This window comes from Trypanosoma melophagium (genome assembly GCF_022059095.1).
Source record: "Trypanosoma melophagium isolate St. Kilda chromosome Unknown ctg27segment0, whole genome shotgun sequence".
Classification (NCBI taxonomy): domain Eukaryota; phylum Euglenozoa; class Kinetoplastea; order Trypanosomatida; family Trypanosomatidae; genus Trypanosoma; species Trypanosoma melophagium.
In genome coordinates, this window is record NW_027125158.1 from 1 (window position 1) to 17,590 (window position 17,590).

At 39.6% G+C, this 17,590-nt stretch overlaps 15 protein-coding genes across 15 annotated transcripts; 13 read left to right on the forward strand and 2 right to left on the reverse strand.

Moving 5' to 3' along the window:
* Positions 1-16: 16 nt before the first annotated feature.
* LSM04_007038 (Peptidase M8) lies at positions 17-185 on the reverse strand (the record flags this gene model as incomplete). The annotated part of the gene is made up of 1 exon (XM_067333326.1): positions 17-185. A coding segment is annotated over one exon (169 nt), but the record flags the coding sequence as incomplete, so codon positions are not given.
* Positions 186-349: 164 nt separating this feature from the next.
* Positions 350-1,106, reverse strand: LSM04_005690 (Peptidase M8; the record flags this gene model as incomplete). Its single annotated transcript, XM_067333327.1, has 2 exons — positions 350-754; positions 1,095-1,106. The coding sequence occupies 2 exons, from the start codon at positions 1,104-1,106 to the stop codon at positions 350-352; spliced, it is 417 nt and encodes a 138-aa protein (XP_067190503.1).
* Positions 1,107-1,486: 380 nt separating this feature from the next.
* On the forward strand, positions 1,487-2,234 carry LSM04_006151 (uncharacterized protein; the record flags this gene model as incomplete). The annotated part of the gene is made up of 2 exons (XM_067333328.1): positions 1,487-1,588; positions 1,824-2,234. The coding sequence occupies 2 exons, from the start codon at positions 1,487-1,489 to the stop codon at positions 2,232-2,234; spliced, it is 513 nt and encodes a 170-aa protein (XP_067190514.1).
* A 264-nt stretch (positions 2,235-2,498) lies between these two features.
* On the forward strand, positions 2,499-2,936 carry LSM04_006096 (uncharacterized protein; the record flags this gene model as incomplete). Its single annotated transcript, XM_067333329.1, has 1 exon — positions 2,499-2,936. One exon carries the CDS (start codon positions 2,499-2,501, stop codon positions 2,934-2,936), a length of 438 nt encoding a protein of 145 aa, XP_067190513.1.
* A 373-nt stretch (positions 2,937-3,309) lies between these two features.
* Positions 3,310-5,445, forward strand: LSM04_000206 (Flavin transferase ApbE; the record flags this gene model as incomplete). The annotated part of the gene is made up of 1 exon (XM_067333330.1): positions 3,310-5,445. The coding sequence occupies one exon, from the start codon at positions 3,310-3,312 to the stop codon at positions 5,443-5,445; it is 2,136 nt and encodes a 711-aa protein (XP_067190365.1).
* Positions 5,446-5,727: 282 nt separating this feature from the next.
* On the forward strand, positions 5,728-7,032 carry LSM04_005683 (uncharacterized protein; the record flags this gene model as incomplete). Its single annotated transcript, XM_067333331.1, has 1 exon — positions 5,728-7,032. The coding sequence occupies one exon, from the start codon at positions 5,728-5,730 to the stop codon at positions 7,030-7,032; it is 1,305 nt and encodes a 434-aa protein (XP_067190502.1).
* A 384-nt stretch (positions 7,033-7,416) lies between these two features.
* LSM04_006734 (uncharacterized protein) lies at positions 7,417-8,325 on the forward strand (the record flags this gene model as incomplete). Its single annotated transcript, XM_067333333.1, has 1 exon — positions 7,417-8,325. The coding sequence occupies one exon, from the start codon at positions 7,417-7,419 to the stop codon at positions 8,323-8,325; it is 909 nt and encodes a 302-aa protein (XP_067190528.1).
* Positions 8,326-8,515: 190 nt separating this feature from the next.
* Positions 8,516-9,934, forward strand: LSM04_002534 (U3 small nucleolar RNA-associated protein 15; the record flags this gene model as incomplete). The annotated part of the gene is made up of 1 exon (XM_067333334.1): positions 8,516-9,934. The coding sequence occupies one exon, from the start codon at positions 8,516-8,518 to the stop codon at positions 9,932-9,934; it is 1,419 nt and encodes a 472-aa protein (XP_067190437.1).
* Positions 9,935-10,166: 232 nt separating this feature from the next.
* LSM04_000645 (Peroxiredoxin) lies at positions 10,167-10,847 on the forward strand (the record flags this gene model as incomplete). Its single annotated transcript, XM_067333335.1, has 1 exon — positions 10,167-10,847. The coding sequence occupies one exon, from the start codon at positions 10,167-10,169 to the stop codon at positions 10,845-10,847; it is 681 nt and encodes a 226-aa protein (XP_067190378.1).
* A 358-nt stretch (positions 10,848-11,205) lies between these two features.
* LSM04_009041 (Cyclophilin-type peptidyl-prolyl cis-trans isomerase domain) lies at positions 11,206-11,988 on the forward strand (the record flags this gene model as incomplete). The annotated part of the gene is made up of 1 exon (XM_067333336.1): positions 11,206-11,988. The coding sequence occupies one exon, from the start codon at positions 11,206-11,208 to the stop codon at positions 11,986-11,988; it is 783 nt and encodes a 260-aa protein (XP_067190583.1).
* Positions 11,989-12,151: 163 nt separating this feature from the next.
* Positions 12,152-12,715, forward strand: LSM04_001453 (uncharacterized protein; the record flags this gene model as incomplete). Its single annotated transcript, XM_067333337.1, has 1 exon — positions 12,152-12,715. One exon carries the CDS (start codon positions 12,152-12,154, stop codon positions 12,713-12,715), a length of 564 nt encoding a protein of 187 aa, XP_067190406.1.
* Positions 12,716-12,926: 211 nt separating this feature from the next.
* Positions 12,927-13,928, forward strand: LSM04_000636 (Ureohydrolase; the record flags this gene model as incomplete). Its single annotated transcript, XM_067333338.1, has 1 exon — positions 12,927-13,928. One exon carries the CDS (start codon positions 12,927-12,929, stop codon positions 13,926-13,928), a length of 1,002 nt encoding a protein of 333 aa, XP_067190377.1.
* Positions 13,929-14,144: 216 nt separating this feature from the next.
* On the forward strand, positions 14,145-15,413 carry LSM04_002630 (uncharacterized protein; the record flags this gene model as incomplete). Its single annotated transcript, XM_067333339.1, has 1 exon — positions 14,145-15,413. The coding sequence occupies one exon, from the start codon at positions 14,145-14,147 to the stop codon at positions 15,411-15,413; it is 1,269 nt and encodes a 422-aa protein (XP_067190442.1).
* A 385-nt stretch (positions 15,414-15,798) lies between these two features.
* LSM04_000943 (RecQ mediated genome instability protein) lies at positions 15,799-16,632 on the forward strand (the record flags this gene model as incomplete). Its single annotated transcript, XM_067333340.1, has 1 exon — positions 15,799-16,632. One exon carries the CDS (start codon positions 15,799-15,801, stop codon positions 16,630-16,632), a length of 834 nt encoding a protein of 277 aa, XP_067190390.1.
* Positions 16,633-16,822: 190 nt separating this feature from the next.
* On the forward strand, positions 16,823-17,569 carry LSM04_004919 (Lysine methyltransferase; the record flags this gene model as incomplete). Its single annotated transcript, XM_067333341.1, has 1 exon — positions 16,823-17,569. The coding sequence occupies one exon, from the start codon at positions 16,823-16,825 to the stop codon at positions 17,567-17,569; it is 747 nt and encodes a 248-aa protein (XP_067190475.1).
* Positions 17,570-17,590: the final 21 nt, after the last annotated feature.

Here is a 17,590-nt window from a genome sequence, read left to right on the forward strand (position 1 = left end):
TGCTAGTGTGCTTCACCTGTGTATGGACTCATAAGCTCGTCCTTCGCAATCCTTCGCTCCCAGTATGACCTGTCGTGACCATCACCCTCATCCTCCAAGTACATCCCGATGATGTAAACATACTCAAAGTCGTAATGTTCTCTCATCTTACCCTGCATTATTTCAGTGTATACGGCCGGGTTCATTCCTTTTTAATCCCACTATTCCATACCTAATCATTTTAAGGGACTCCATACGGTTCCATAGAAACTCATAGTCCATGTGCTATTTCATGTGCTGCTGTGCGAACAAAATGCCTCGTGTCTTCAATGTCTTTTGGTACAAATTTGATCAGGGCAGACGTTGGCCGTTAGCTTCGTTCCTGAGAACTCACTCTTGTTGGTGTTCGAGATTCGGCAAGACCCACAAAAAACACGAAATCAGCATCGGGAAAACCTTTTGTTTTGTGCTCATTGGCAATTGTGACACTACATTTTCGCGAAATTTCGTCTACCTTGCTTGCAGAGACCACAACTTTACCCCCTTTCCGTTGAATGCTGAGACGATCTGTGTGCAACTTGATCGCGGCGGGTAAGAGTTTATTCAGTAAGAGTTCCTTCTTTACATCTGTTATCCCAGTCGTATTATCACACAGCGCCTTGTCCTCATCGGTCTTGGGAACACAACCCCCGCGCCGTTTGGCCCATACCCACTTTCTTTTACATCTTTTCAACTCAGTATCCACGTCCTCTATGGACACTGTAATGCGGATGGGCTTCCAGTTTTCCGCATCCTTTTTAGTCTTGGCGACTGTGTACACATGCCAAGCAGAACAGCAGCAGCAATAGCAACAGAGGGTACAATAGGTGACGCATGAGAAAGTCCTCAGTTCTTTTTTAGGTGTGTACGTGCATGGGTCTGTCGCTCTATCTCTCTTTTTGCTTCTTGGTTGGTGTCTACTTTGATGATGTGAATTCAAAAAAAAAAAACAATAGAATAGGCTTCCTGATTTGATCAAACTTGGAAGGAAAAAATAGAAAAGAAAAACAATACAACCCATTCACATTAATTACATGCAAGAAACCTATATGTCAAAAAACAATTAGGGAAAATACATTACCAATCATACTTTCTATTCTTCTGGATAAATCATACTGCAGAACTTACAAAGTGGCAGATTCCAGGGTCCCTTCCTCGCCCGTCACCTGTCCCGCGGAGGGTCTAGAGACTGGGTGAGTGACACGATAAAGTGAAAAACTTAAATACTTTCTTTGCTTTAGGCAAATTATCTATCGCCCGAAAAAAAAAAACTGCAACGAAGATGTGGAAGAAAAACCATTAAGCAATACACACACACACACACACACCTGTCCACTAACAGTAAAAAAATGTTTTTTCCTCCACCACAAAATTTTTAAAAAGTATAATTAATATCATTCCATCAAATTCTTACCCGGTCACACATAATTCTCACCTAGTGAGACTTTCCTCCTGCTCATTTATTCCTATGTTTTATCTGAACTCTGAAAAAGGTGAGGTAGACAAAATCAAGCAACGTGTGTGGGCAAATAAAGTGACGTTGAGTTCGAATCTCTGGACTTCGGGGATTGTATAAAAGATTTGGTTTTCTACAAATAAAGAAAGAAAAAAGAATTCCATGGTACAAAAGCCTGGAAATAGTCCCAAGAAAAGAAGAGAGGAATAAAGAAGAAAAAGTGTCCCCTATGTGCACTGTTTTTCATTTACTGGCGGAACCCAACCCAATGAAAAAGCACACACGTGTAGTTTCATAGACGTATTTCTCGGAGAGCTGTCGCAAGAGCCCTTAACGCCACCAAAAGCAGTGGCAATCCAGAGCCACAGACAGAAACAGCGCCATCAGCATCCTTAAGCTCTTTTTAGTCTTGCAGCTTTCGCTGAAGTCTAAGAATTCGCTTTTCCTCCATCAACCCCCTTCTTCCCAGCAACCCCGCCGCGGAAAACCAACAGCCACCCGCATGCGAAAATGTTCGCCGTGGCTTGCCCGCCGGTCGGTTGGAAGGAGAGGGCCTGAAAAAAAAAAGGCGGCGCGACAACCGAGCACCAGAAAAAAAAAACCCGAACGGCCTTTGGGCAGGAGGTTCTTTTCTCTGAGGGGACCCTCCTCGGGGCTTTGTGGCGCCAAGCGGGCCTTCCGCGGGGAAAGGAGGCGCGCAGGATTTCGAAGGGGCGCCAAGCGACCGGATGCCCGCCCCGCCCCGCGAGGGCGGGATTAGGACCTTTGACGGGGTCTTTCTGCTCTCTTGGAGTTGTGCGTTTTTTGCCACACATATATGTATATATATATATATATATATATATATATATATATATATAAGTTGTTTCTGCTGGTGCCTTCCCTGGGCCGCTTTTAAAAATGAATTGTTTTTTCTTATTTTGGGTTGGTGTGGGTGCTCGTCTCTGTTTTTTTTTGTCTTTTGAAGTTTTTTTATTTGTTTTTTTTTTCTTCTTCTTTTTGTTTTGGCAGGTTTTTGGTGAAAATGTTTGCTCTACGCAATGTTCTTTCGGGATTGCCTTCAGATGGGGCCACCAGGCGTATAAAGGTAGGAAATGTAGTCTCTCCAATGTCGAGTGCTGATGTGGCAAACCTGTTTCCAGATGCGTTGAGTTGGAGGTTTCTGTCACAGATAAAAAGGACAGACTATGTGGTCTTATTTGAGAATGAATCACTTGCAAGGATCGCGATGAGAACAGTGGAGGGCTTATCATATATGGGCGAGAGACTGAGGTTCACTTATTTGCAAGATGATGAAGAATGTGAGAGCTCTCTCTCGAATCGAAGGACATGCTCTTACCCTCCTCTTTTTTTTTTGCTTCCTGAGGTTTCGTACCAAAGTCGTTGCGAGGATGCTGAACGAATCATCTCCTCTGTTAGCACAACGTATTCCTCTCATTCACACTGGGTAGATGTGCGCTAAAGAACAGAAGGCATGGCAAGACCTGTTCTTGTCTTCAATTGAGCTAAATCTATTTGTTGCTCCTTTTTTTTCGGTATGGATTCAATAATTTCTTTGGATTTATGTTTTTTTTTTCCGTATTTATATATTTGTTTTATTTTATTTTATTATTATTATTATTATTATTATTATTATTATTATTATTATTATTATTATTATTATTATTATTATTATTATTATTATTATTATTATTATTATTATTATTATTATTATTATTATTATTATTATTATTATTATTATTATTATTATTATTATTATTATTATTATTATTATTATTATTGGCCCTATTTTGCCTTGTTTTCACTATAATTATGTTGAATTTTTTTTCTGTAGAATGCCATCGTGGGATCCTAGGAGTTATGTGGCTGAGGCTCTTTCCCGCCATATTACTGCAGCAGCGAGACAAGAAAAAATTGGGGACACCCCGTCCTATTATGATGCACTAACGAGTCACCTCCAAGCACATGAGGAATCCGAATCAGTTAAGGCATCACTGGAAGCCCAAAGTCAACGTAATGCTGAGGTTGTCACTGATTTTCGCGGGACACCTTTTGCAGTGGTTTACAACGCCCGAACTATTAGAGAAGTTTCTGAAATAAAAAAGATAATTGAAAATCTTCTCTCAGATACCTCTAAAAAAAGTGATGTTATATATGCTGAGTTTCTTCACTTGAATGGAGGAGGTGGAGAACATATTGTTTCTTCAGAACTTTTTGATATACTGAAGCATATTAAATCTATGAGTTCGTTAACCAAAAATATGTATGATCCTACTATTAAGAATGAAAAGACTTTGGCAAATACTTATGTAAGTGGAAATTATATGAATGATTTGAAGCTTATGGAAGGTCGGAGAGTGTTTTGGCCTGCAGGAATGTTGCTTTCTATTGGCAGTTATATGAAAGCTTGGTTAGTAGACCATTTTGTTATTTGTATGCGTGAAATAAAAGATTTTTTGGGAGCTGTGGTAACTTATGAAGGCTTTACTCGCGCTTTTGGCGTCCCAGAAAAAAGTGAAATGTGGAAAGGTGGTATCTGGGGTTTGGACCTCGATGGAAAAAAGAGATACGTGGATTGTTTGGATATCGATGATGATCGTCCTGCTTTTGCAACTCATTTTGTAGAGGCTTGGTTGTCTGACCCTTTTGGGATGCGTAGTTCCACTGCATGCTGTCGAACATTGGTAACGGCGTATTGTCTTGCTGTAGCTGTTGCAAAGTGTGACAGCGATGAGGTAGCTTTACGCTTTATTCATGATTGGCGTAAGTCTCACAACCCTGATAGTATGGAATTTTTACTTGGTTTTTTACTCGTTTTTGGAACTGGGAGGACCATTACTGACTTATCAGATAACAATTTTGGGGAAAATGACGCTCTTCGACTTCAAATGCACGATCGAAAAGCACAGGTAGCTCATGCTCATCAACAAATTGAACGAAAAATGAAATATGAAGAGTGTGCATTAAAAGCTATTATGAGGAGTAATTCTGCTGATGGATTGTATCTTTTGTCTCCAAACGAAGACAAGGTATTAGAAAAGCAACTCAAGAAATCTTTTTCGGTTTTCACAACGATGTGTACCGTTATGTCTTATATGGCTCATGGTGGTACTGTATGTGTAACAACTGTTAAAATGTTTGAATTTTCTAGGGGGGATTTAAAATGTTGTATTGGCATATCACAGTGCTCTCCACTTTACAACTATATTTTTGAAACAGGTTCAGAGTTAACTTTAAATTTTTTTTTATCTAATGGAAGTGAGATTTATGAAAGCATACTTTCTGATTATCCTTCATGGATTAATCAGAGTGGAAACGAACCGATTTTTTTTGAAGTTAATGGTAAACATTGTGTTACAACCGGTATTTTGAAGAAGGAATGTACGCAAAATGTTTTCTTAACGCTAAAATCGTTTCTTGTTGGTGATCAGTTGTTCGTTGTGGGACAGTTACTGGGTGCTACCCCACAAATCGGACTCATAAAATGTGGGAATTCCTATACTGTACTTAAAGGTCCTCCATCTGAACGTATGTATCCCTTCTTTTTTACAACTGTTCATAAACTTTATGGTACGGTAGGACTTGTTGGACATGGTTGCCATTTATGTAGTTTTTATCCACCAATAATTATGATTTGTTGTCCTTCTGAGTCTTCTACTATTGTTTTGGATGAAAACAACGTGGGTCCCAAGTGTTTTGTGACAATTTTATCAAGTGGTGGAGCTTCTATTTTCCATAAAAAAATGTACAAAGATTTGAGATGTGGTATTCCTATTCCTGCAAGTACAGTTTCTTCTTTGTCTCCTGATACTGTAGCTTTTCAGATAAAGGGTAGAATTCTCCAGGTACTTTCTGAACGTCTTGGTCAAGATATCTTGTGTATGATTGCAGTCACTGGTATTACGACTCACAGCTATAGTCCTCTAGCTATCAATGTTAATTCTGAAAATGATTTTATAAGAATAATTTAGTTTACAAAGTGAATTCATTGGCTGTGATGGTGGGAGAGGAGCACCCATTAATTGTTTCTTTTTTTCCCCATTGGCTCAGGTTGTTTTTCCCATAACCCCTTTTTTTTTTATTTGGGGGGAAGTTATCATCTTCCACTGGTGTGTGGACTCGTTACAGCGGTATTGTTAACGTTGTTTTTTTTCTTTTCTTTCTTTCTTTCTTTCTTTCTTTCTTCCTTTATTTTCTTTAAAAAAAAAAACCGTTTTTGTATGTGTTTCCCTTCGTTCTATACAAAGCATAAAATGGCCGTAGAATACCTCAATGCTGCAGATGCTCGGCGTCTGCTTGATTTCCTCAGTGAGGGGAAGCTTAAATTTTCCGCGATTGAAAAGGTATTTAAAGAAACCTTCTCAAAGGATTGTTTTTTTAATATTTCTAGAGCAATTCAGCAGATGGTCCAGGGAATGATTGTGTCACCGGAAGGTATTGGGTTGGTATCCTCTTTTTTTATATTGGATATTATGTGCAAAATGGATTATGAGGTGGCTAAATCCGTATTCTATGGTACACTTCTGGATTTAGAACGAGCTATGAGACAAGATGTTTGTATCGCAGAGCAAATAAAGTACGCATCTAAAGAGACAAAGGAAGGGAAAAAGGTATTTGAGGCTAATAATGCGGACAAGTACCGTCTTCATTGTGCGGCAAAGGAGTTTGCTTTTCGATTACTTGCTAACAAAGTAAACCCAGATGAAACACCGCTTACCGTGCTCAATGAAAAACAAGAACATATTGATGCAGCTTTGAATGCGTGGGAAACCAACAGTGTGCAATTGAAGGAATCTATTTCTAACATTGCTCACTGCTGGACATTGGATACTGAAAAGAACACATGTGAGACATTGTCAAAAAATTCGGCCCTTGTTGATTCTAGAGGCCGTTCGGCTTTGGTGCTACAAATCACTCGATCACAACTCCCTTCTTTACCATTGGCCCCTGGTGAGCTTCAATTTTTATTACCAGCACCTCCTGCAAATGATTTGCTTCTTATTAATACTGATCCAGCCACCGAAGAATGGAAATTAGCAAAAAAAATGATTGTATTGAGCTGTGAAATTTCACTTAACAAAGAGGAGCAACAGAAACTTATTCAAACACTTTCTTCTGGTGATGTGTTTAATCGAGTTGGCATAAATGTTGAATTGCTAAGTCAAATGGCGATACATAACCCAGATGTGAGTGCTGCGCTAATATTGAGACTTCCTCCTCAGGAAGGTAATCAATGTGTTCAACACATACTTAAGAGCTCTATTCCACCAGAACATGCTGAAACTGTTCTTCTTCACGCATCAAAAATACTACAACAGAACAATCTTCGCGCTTATATCACTGGAAAACTCCATAATTTGAAGGAAAAAGCAAGTCTAGCCTCTAGTGATAAAGATGCAGTGAAAAGTTTTATCATGACCCTTCACCAATTGGTTACCAAGACTTCGAAAGAAAATAAGGAGATGTACATCGCGGAGGCACTGAAAAATGATATTACTCAATTGTGTGAAAAGTGTGATCTCCCAGAGGTAACAGCACGGTGGGAGGAATTGAAGTAAAACTTTTTCATTCACAGGTAATGAGGTAAGAAAAAAGGAATTTTGCCATCCTTGCTGAAACTGGAGGGTGTTCTTTTTTTTTTTCTTCCTTTATCTGTCTCTCTCTCTCTCTCTCTCTATCTATCTATCTATCTATCTATCTTTATCTATATATCTATGCCTTTCTATGCTTTTCTTTTTATTTTTGTCTTTGTTTCGTGTATTTCTTTCTTTTGGGACATTGCCATGTGCAAGGTCTTCACTGGTGTTGCCTTCTTTTTTTTTATTCTTATTTTCTTTTATTCATGGTTTTATCATGGAATTAGTACGAAAAAGAATACAACGACTGGATTGGTGTAATAAGGGAGGAGTTTCTTTTCTCCCTTTCTTCATATTCTTTGTGGTATGGAGGATGAATCAGGATATATTGGTTTTGCGTTTATCACGCCTACAAGCATGCTTCCATGTGGGATAAAGAAGCAGCATCAGATGATTTCTAGACGCATGGAAAGCTTGTCTTCAAGTCCTTCATCAAGTAGTAGTGTTGCTATTGAGTCTATTCCTCTTGTACGAGAGCACGGAAGAAAGGTATGTGTCAGGTTTTTTGATACAATTCGAAAGGCGACAAGGACTCAATTTTTTAGCGTCTTACCTGGAAGCACAATGTCCTGCATTTACGAGATAATTCATGCCTGGCTACCTGAGGTGGGTGGATTGGTGTGTTATACTGTTCAGAGTGATGATTATGGAAGACTATTCCCTCTAGTTAAAGAGGTTCTACAGTCAGGGGTAGAAGTACCTGAACTCCTTTTCTGCCAAGAAGTTTTTTTACCTTTGCAAAAAGTAACTGAGTCATGGGGTGTTGTCAACATTCTTGTAATGCAGCATCACAGCGATATTGTTCCAGGTTACATACCACTAATAGTTCAGCGTACATCTATGTCTTCTAAAGAGGCGATACAGGAACAAATTCGGTATCTTTGCTGCACATCACCTGCCGAAGCTGAGTATATGAAATTGCAAAGTTTCGTTACCTGTAATATTTGTAAGGGGGTTGTTAAGTTAACTTCTTTTTTCAATTCATTTGATAATGACCTGGGATCCCTCCCCCAGATTGCAATAGTTTATCCGGCCTTGGCGACAGGGGATTTGGTATGCGTTGATATTGTAGACCGAGTTAGTCGTAGATATAGTGTGCAAGGCATAATCAAACACAGTCGACGGAAGGACGGTGTTATTTGCTATGACGTAGAGGATGTTACACTTGGTCACGTTTTGGAAGGTTTAACTTGTGTTCAAGTACTACCGTTGTAGTTTTCGTCCTTCTTCTTACAAGAAAAAAAAGGAACATTTTTTATAACAGGGATTTCTTTTTTTTTTTCTTGAGATCTTTTCTTTACTTCCTGGTAATTCTCGTCTTTTTTTTTAAATTCCCCCCTCTTCCTTTGCTCTATGTCTGGATTTGTATATGCTTTTTCTTTTTATTGTTCAGTAAGGGGAAGGCATGGATCACAAATCGTGGACGCTTCCGGTAAAGCGTGTCCCTGTTGCCCAGAAGGTTGATCGTACCGTTATATGGAATAATGTTTACCTGTGCTATGAACAGAAACTCTTTGGCCAAGTGACTTGTGCTAAGTATAACAATTCTGGGACGGTTCTTGGATGCACTTCGACAAATCAACTTACTTTTTTAAGGGTACCGCAGTCTGAAGGTGCTATAACGAATGAGCAACGTGAGAAAAAGTGTTTTTCACTTCGTTTTAGAGATGATGACAAAATGAGTCTCCTCTCTCTTGATCAACGTGTGGTTGTGAGATCAACTGAAACAGCATTTGAACGACAGTTTTTAGGACATATTAGAGAAGTAAGGGATGCTATTTTTCTTGGTCGGCATAATTTTGTCTCGGGAAGTGATGACACAACCATAAGACTATGGGATCTTACAAATGAAAATGAACTTACTGTGAGTAAAACCCACACCGATTATGTTCGTTGCCTTGAAAATTATTCATCAGGGTGCTTCTTCAGTGGTTCTTATGATCATACAATAAATTTATGGGATATTCGCGCCGGTTTGGTACACCCTCTTCAAACGAGTGACCGAAGTATTGAAAATCCTGTAGAGTCATTACTCTGTACAGAAAATCATATTTTGGTTTGTGCTGCAGGAGATCAAGTAACCTTGTTCGATATGCGTAGGGGTCTCTCAACAGTCTTATCACAAGAATCATTTCACACAAAAGCGGTGGTGACACTCGCATTTTCGAAGAGGAACAATGTCCTCCTTACCGGGTCGCTTGATCAACGGGTGAAAATACTTTCGTTAGATGAGGGTTCTTTGGTGCCTGTGGCTAGCAAGAAATTTGCTGCACCCGTTACGGCAGTTGCCGTTCATCCTAATTCATCCGAATTTGCGGTTGGCACAGCCGAAGGGGAGCTCCGTGTAATGAAGCTTGAAGAGGTTTCTCGTGAGGAAGAAAAAGAGGAGAATAAGTTTCAGTTCAAACACGATGGCTTTTTGGCTGAGAAGATGGGAAACGTAAGACAGCAGCTTATCTCATATCAGTATAATCGAGCGCTGAAAACAGCTTTATATTCGCGTAACTCTGATGTTGTTGTTTCCACCCTGGAAGAGCTTATCCGACGTGGAACTTTACATGTCGCTTTGAGTAGTCAAAATGACCGTACAGTTGTCCGCATACTTCGATTTGCAGTAGACCACATTGATTGTCCTCAGTTCTATGAATCGATGATGGTCGTGTTAGATACAATTTTTGAGATTTACGGAACTTCCGTGGGAAAGAGTGCATTCCTTCACAGGGAAATGAGGATTGTCCACCGGCGTTTGGGAGCCGTTCTCGCAACACTTCAGAGAATGGAAAACACTTTAAGTATAATGGAGCTAATTGTTAACAGCGTTTAATATTTTTACTTTTATTTATTTATCAAGGAAACCATCGGTAGAGAAATTTTAGAAAACTTAAAAGAGTAAAAAAACACGTATTTCTAGCTTCCCCTCTATGTATTTATCTTTTTTTTTTTGTCTACTGTGCGTCTTCTTTTTTTCTTATTTTAATTTTTCCTGTTTTCTCTCTGTCCTTTTCGCATACAGAAAGGAAGAAAACACACACACACACACACAAAAAAAAAAGAGTATGTTTCGTCGTTTCGCAGTCTCATCGCTGCGGCGCAGCGTCCCACATCGGGGCTTTTGTAACACATTGAAGCTTCTTAATCTGGATTACCAAGCTTACAAGACTGCCACAGTACGTGAAGTGGCACCTGAGTGGGCGGGAAAGGCTGTAATGAACGGTAAAATAACGGATATCAGTATCAATGACTATAAGGGCAAATATATTGTTCTACTCTTTTATCCTCTGGATTTCACATTTGTCTGTCCTACTGAAATCACAGCCTTTTCAGATGCCTCTGCAGAGTTTGAAAAGATCAATACTCAAGTGGTGGCAGTATCGTGTGACAGCCATTTTTCGCACTTGGCGTGGATTAACACCCCTCGGAAAAAAGGAGGTCTTGGTGAAATGAATATCCCTGTGCTTTCAGACTTTACGAAGGAAATTGCTCGTGACTATGGCGTTTTGATTGAAGAACAGGGTGTTGCCCTTCGTGGTCTTTTTATTATTGATGATAAGGGTATTCTTCGTCACATCACCATAAATGACCTTCCTGTCGGCCGCAGTGTTGAAGAAGTACTTCGTGTTGTACAAGCATTCCAATATTCTGACAAAAACGGAGATGTGATTCCTTGTAATTGGAGACCAGGAAAGCCAACGATGAAGCCTGAGAAAGCAAGTGAGTACTTTGAGAAGAATATGTAACTGGTCCTTGCTGAAGTATCAGAATTAAGTTGTTTTTCTTTATATTTCGTTTTATTTTGCTTTTTTTTTTATATATTGCTGATTACGTGCTAATGAGTGTGCCAGACCTGGGTGCATGTTTTGCTCATTAGCTCGAACAGTTTTGTGTTAAACGGAGTTTTTTTCTTCTCCTCTGTACGCATTTTTTCAGGTGTAAAATTTGGAACGCTCTTTAATTGTTTTTTTATTCTTTGTGCTCAACTCAGTGATTTTGCATACTGTGGATAACGCGTCTGGATTTTCGGCTCTCATTTTTCTTCTTCGCCTTGTTGTTGTTGTTGTTGTTGTTGCTTTTACTGTGAAACGAAAAGGAAAAAAAATGTCCAAGGTAAGCGTGCCACCAAAGGTTACTAACCGCGGCGGAATCCCTCTTGGAGAGTCACGAAATCCCAAGGTTTTCTTTGACATCTCCATTAATAACAAACTATCTGGAAGAATAGTAATGGAGCTATACGCGGATACAGTACCCAAAACGGCTGAGAACTTCCGAGCTCTTTGTACAGGTGAGAAGGGCCGTGGCAAGAGCGGTAAAGCGCTGCACTACAAGGGATGCGTTTTTCACCGTGTCATACCAGGTTTCATGATTCAAGGCGGTGACATCACACGAGGAAATGGCACTGGTGGGGAGTCTATTTATGGCACTAAATTTCGTGATGAAAGTTTTGCAGGAAAGGCTGGGAAACACACAGGAATTGGTTGTCTCTCCATGGCAAACGCCGGTCCTAATACTAATGGGTCACAATTCTTCATTTGTACTGCAAAAACCCCGTGGTTGGACGGCAAACATGTTGTCTTTGGAAGGGTTACAGAGGGTCTTGACGTTGTGAGGAAGGTTGAACGGCTGGGATCAGAATCTGGAAAGACGCGTGCCCGTATTATAATAGCAGATTGTGGTGAAGTTAAGGAATCAAATCCCAAACAAAATGTGGAGAAAGAAAAACAGAAGATTGTTTCCTCAGAAACCACATCATCTGTAAATCAAGTCTCTGCAAAGAAGCGTTCCCGTGATACAGATAAAGATTCTGAAGAGGTAAAAAAGCGTATTGAAGAAAAGAAGTCGAAAATTGCTCGCCTTCGTGCGGAACTGGAGAATCAGCTTTAATATCACATGATTTTAATTCTTGTAAGTGGAAATAGCAAAAATTTTTTTCGTTTTTATTTTTATTTACTCTCTGACTAACAGCACCTTTAACTTACTGCTTAATAATAATAATAATAATATTATTATTATTATTTGTTTTTTTTATTCTTTTCTAGCTGCCACAATGTCATGCGGATATGGTATCCTTCGCGTCACTCCTCTGCGTGGTGTGCCGTTGCAGTACTCAGTATGTAAGAGATCCCATAAATTCAATCGAAACAACCCTTTGGGGTTGGGACATGCAACCTCGTACGAAAGTTATTCACAGCAAGGGAGTGGTGGGATGACATGTTCAACGAGCGATTTTAATGTTCAAAGTGATCAAAGACAAAAGGAGAAGGAATCGATGTTGATATTATTGAAAGAACAGGGTGAACGCCGAATAGCTCGTCGAGAAGCCTTTCTCCAATGGCAAGCAGGGCAACGTGAAAAGGGAGCGGCACACCGTTTGGTGCGTCAGGCAAAGACACAAGAAAAATTTAAAAGGCACCACTATCACACCCAAAATGGGAGGTTGATTTCTGTGTCCTTCACCTCTAATGATGGAACGAGTATCAACTCAGATGGTAGTATTGATGTCCACCTTGTTGAATCATGCCGTAGAGAGTGTCGTTCTACGGATTTTTTAGTGCCTTCTAACAGACGTTGTGATACTAGCACACTTAACTTGACGCTTAAAAAACGATGAAACTTTCCTGGGATCACTCTGAGAAAAAAGAAAATGCATACGCTGTGAATTGATTGCATAGTGTGAGAGAGGGTTACTTTTGTAAAGTCCTTAGTTGTTGGTCCGTTTACTTATTTGTTTGTTTTTATGTATGTGCTCTTATTTGTGTTGATGCTTACGTTTTTTTTTTTTTTTCGTCTCCTTTAATACATGACATCTTTTGGAAGTATATATGAAGGTGTTTACCAATTTCTTAACGAGAGTCAAATCCGTCACTCCTCGTGGAGGAGATTGGACCAATCGCTTGGGACCGGTAGCGGTTTTCGGATACGATGCGGGCTTTCTGCGTAGCGAGTTGCTTTTGGATTATTTTTATCAATCACCACGTGATTGTGATTATTATGCTGAAATAACTTTCCATGACAAAGGTCCTATTGAATGTCCTCCTGAAACAGTTATGTTTATGCCTGTATTGAAATGTGGGAGTATGCTAGATAAAACAGATGACATTCTAAATATCACTAGTGATGATTGGTATATGGGTTCTCTCGAAACAGCAACAGAGTTATTAGAGAAAGGATACACTCCTGTCTCTGTGGGAGGAGACGGCTCTGCTACATTATCAATGGTTGAGGCCTATAAACGACTCTTTCCGTCCGATGATGTTGTGGTAATTCATTTTTCATCTCGTCCACTCGTTGAAAATCCTCGTGCCCCCCTAAGAGTTCTTTTGGACAAGGGACTTTTGAAGGGTGTAGTTAGTGTGGGAAATCGATTAGTTTCATCTGAGGATCGTAAAATACGAAAACATCACAAAATGTTTTACATGGATATGCACGCAATTTATTCGAAGGGTCTCTTCTGTATTCGTGATATTCGAAATGATTACCCCGTTTTTATAAGCATTGATGCCAGTGTGATGGATCCAGCTTTTGCGCCTGCTGTAGTATCTCCGGTTGCAGGGGGACTATCCACCCGAGAACTACTGCATATTATAAATGGCATCCGTGGACCTAAAGTAGTTGGTTTGGATGTGCATGGGTATTCTTCAGATCTTGATGTTTACCGAAGGGATGGAATTGGGCTTACGCAAATTGCATTATCGAAAGTGTTGAAAGAGGCTATTCTCAAAGTGTACAGCATTTCAACACAGACAGAGAAGGAAGGTATGGAAAGGGTTCAAATCCTGCAGCGTCAAGGAACCATATCGGAAAATCCCTATCCGGATCACTGACATCATACCATTTTGATTTAGTTCTTAGATACCTTTTAAAGATATTACTTTTATTCTCGTTGGAAATATGAGTTTCCAGTACGTTTATCTTTCTGCATTTTTTTTTTTTTTTTTGCTCTTGTACTTGCCTAATTCTTGCCCTTTCTGTGAATGTGTGTGTGTGTTTTTTTTTTACAGAATAAAATAAAAAGTATTTCAGAACGAAAATAAAAGAAGATGTCCAATTTAAATGTTCTCGCTCTTCGTGAGGAGTCTGCAGATACCAATACGCAGTTGGAGCAGCGGCGAAGCCAGGCACGGAATTTAGAACTGCAAGTGCTGCGGAAGGAAGCCGAACTTCGCCGTATGAGGGAGGAACAGGCACTGCTAAAAGAACTTCACTCAGTGAATGAGCTCACACTTCGCAAAAGACAACAACAAGATAATACGGAGTCGGATAATCGACTTCGCATTTCACAAGAATCTCTGGAAGAGGTAATCGCTCTTGAGAATGAAATAAAAAACGAAAACAAACGTACGGAAGAACTACAAGAATCTGCTAACACAACATCACGTCAAATGGAAGAAGTGGAAAAAGGAATTGAAGACATCAGTAATCGCATGGCATTGGTAAAACAAGCAACGGGATGGGATAAACCTGGAATCAACAGTCATAATGGATCGCTTGTCAGCAATGAATGGATGATGCGAAAAAAAAACTTAACTGCATTACATGAAGAACAACAAACTGTTAAGGCACTAACGACATTACTAGATGAACGGATTGAAACCCTTACGAGAGAACTTGAAGCACAAGGAAAAAAAGGAAACGAACTTACAGAAGCTCATGAAACTCTTCGCCAAAAAAATATCCATTACGAAAATCTTTTGGAACAATTAAAGTCTATGGAACGCCTTACAAAGAAAAAGGAGCGTCTCCTGGATTCCTCCCATAACAGAGAGAATGATGACTACAAGACACTCAAACTTCTGGAAGGAGATAAAAAAGTTTTGTATGGCACCCTTTCCAAGTTTCGTCAAACTAATGTTGCTAATACCAGGTCTATTATTTCTCTTGAAGTGCGTCTCAGAGAGTTGGAAACCAAACTGGAGTCTGTGAATCTTTTCTTGCAACAGGTGTTTGCTGATGTGGAAGAGGAAGCGCCTATGGAAAATGTCCCTGAAAACGCCCTTGAAGTTCCTTTGAAGCAATTTGAGGAACTTTGCCATGAACTTGAACACGCTCGAGAAACACTAATCCAACGTGACGATCAACTCAGCGCCCATGACGCAAAAGTTGAGCAGCTGGAGCGAAAAACAACGATTCTTCGGAACGCTATTGCATCTCGTGCCACATCTGCTCAGCTTGAAGTAAAGAGTAAGGAAAAGGAATTTGAAGCGTTGATGTCTCACGTCGATTACATGAAAGCAGAGTTTGACGAAGAGTACAAAAAGCTGTCACGGGAGAACGCTACGTTGCGCTCCAAACTCACTCAAATTCAGTAATAATTGGATTATCTTTTTTTATTTTTCTTTTCATTGTTTTCCTTTGTGTTCTTTTTTTCTTTTTTACTCATTTACACAATTAGCAACCAAAACGAAATTAGCAACAGTGGAATGATATAGATCAGCAGCTGTGCTCCCTCTTCATTCCCATATTATTGGGTGATTTTTTATATTGTTTGCGTTGTACCCCTTTTTTTTTTTGAAACCAGCTCTTCGGAGGAAATCATCTTTCTCTTTCATCTATTGCATATATATATATATATATATATATATATATATTTATTTATTTATTTATTTATTTATTTATTTATTTATTTATTTATTTATTTATTTATTTATTTATCTCCTTGTTTTCTCTTCTTTGTGGAGTGATTAGCTGATTAAGATGCTTGCCATTTGTACAGAATTTAAGGCACGCTATCATATCGCTGTGTCTGCTCGATTCGTGGAACGTGTCAGTGGATCAGTGGAAAATGTCAATGTAGAGAGTGTATATCAGCGTGCTCTCAACGAAAACCTTAAGGATATTACTGATGTTGGAACAATTCCATATGGCTTGCCCTCGCAGATAAACGCTGTTCTCTCAACTCCACTTGTACTTCAAGTCAACAGCTCCAGAGACGCCACGCAGCCTCTTAGACCTTGTGCAGATACAACCGAGGAAGAGATGACATTCGGTGCAGCATTGCAAAAAAACACCAATACACGTCTTTTGTACCTTGTCCTTAGCGACGGGCACACGGAAATACCAGCAATTGAACTTTCTACTCTTCGTGTATTTCGAGGTTTACCTATACCGGGAGAGAAGCTTCTTATTAAAGAAGGAGCAGAGGTAAAGAATGGTGCTATTATTATGACAGATGACTGTGTTGTACCTCTAGGTGGTGAAGTACAGCAGCTAAAAAGAGAATTCCTAGCCATAAGAAATAGATCTGAGATTCCTTACCAGACCAGCACGGGTTTGGAAGCTGCTCCTCGTTTTCAACCTCTCCGTTTTGGCACTGCTGCGGCAACTACTGTGTCTAACAGGAGACAAGTGTATGAAAACAGAGGAGTCTACAGTAAGAAGAATAATAACAACAGCAACAACAACAACAACAACAACAACGGGAATCGAGGAAAAGGCAGAGGGCGTGGATATCACGGTAGAAATGGCTTTAGTCAACGTTACAATGGTCCCAGTATCACTTCTTGTAACGGATGTCAAGAGCAATCATGAGGTTGTAACTCGCTCTGACCTATACCTTAAATACATTGCATACGTACTTCAAACTTCTCTTTCGTTTTTTTAATTTCAGGTGTTTGTAGCGGTTTTTGTTTGGGGTTTTTTTCTTCTATATATTGAAGAGGTTCTACTTTATGATTTTTTTCTTTTTTTTTTGTGCTTCTTTTAGCTTTCTTAAATATTTATGGTGTTATGGATTTGTTCTGGAGTAAATGAAGAGGAGACTCATATCTGGGTCAGTAATCTTACTAAGCTTATGCTATCAGATGAACGCTTCACCTGGAGTTCTCTGCCTGGAGACGCAGAGAGAGAGAAATATTTTGTGAGAAAGGATAGTAGCAGCCGTGACCAACTAGATAATCCCTACGGTATTCTGCTGGAAAGCGAAACTTTACCACAGTTTGAGTGGCCGGCCGCTTCGCCATTTGCTGAATGGATATTAAAAAACAGCTCACTTTTTCGAAACAAAAATATTTTGGAACTAGGTAGTGGAACGGGAGTTGTTGGCTTAACAGCTGCGTTGTATGCAGCAAAAGTTGTACTTACTGATTCTTCTCTAGTGTCTTTGGCTATGCTGAAACTGACAGTTGAACGAAGTTCTTATAAAAATTGTACAGTTGGACTGCTCCGCTGGGGATCTGATGATTCTGTGGACGAACTAAGGGAGGCATTAAGTCTAGAAGCTTTCGATATTGTTATCGGCAGTGATATTTTTTATTTTAATTCTACATTAAGAGCAGGACTCAAGACGGCAAAGAAAGCGCTACAGTCCTCGGTAAGTCCATGTGGAGGAATTTTCTTATGTGCTAGTGTGGCTCGCTCAGAGAGGATGGAAGTAGACTTGGACGAAATTCCACCCACGCTGGGGTTTAAATCTAACATAGTGGTGGAGTCGGGTGGCTTTAAGCTATACAAGTGGACAGTTCAGTGACGTTTTTTTTTTTTTTTGCTT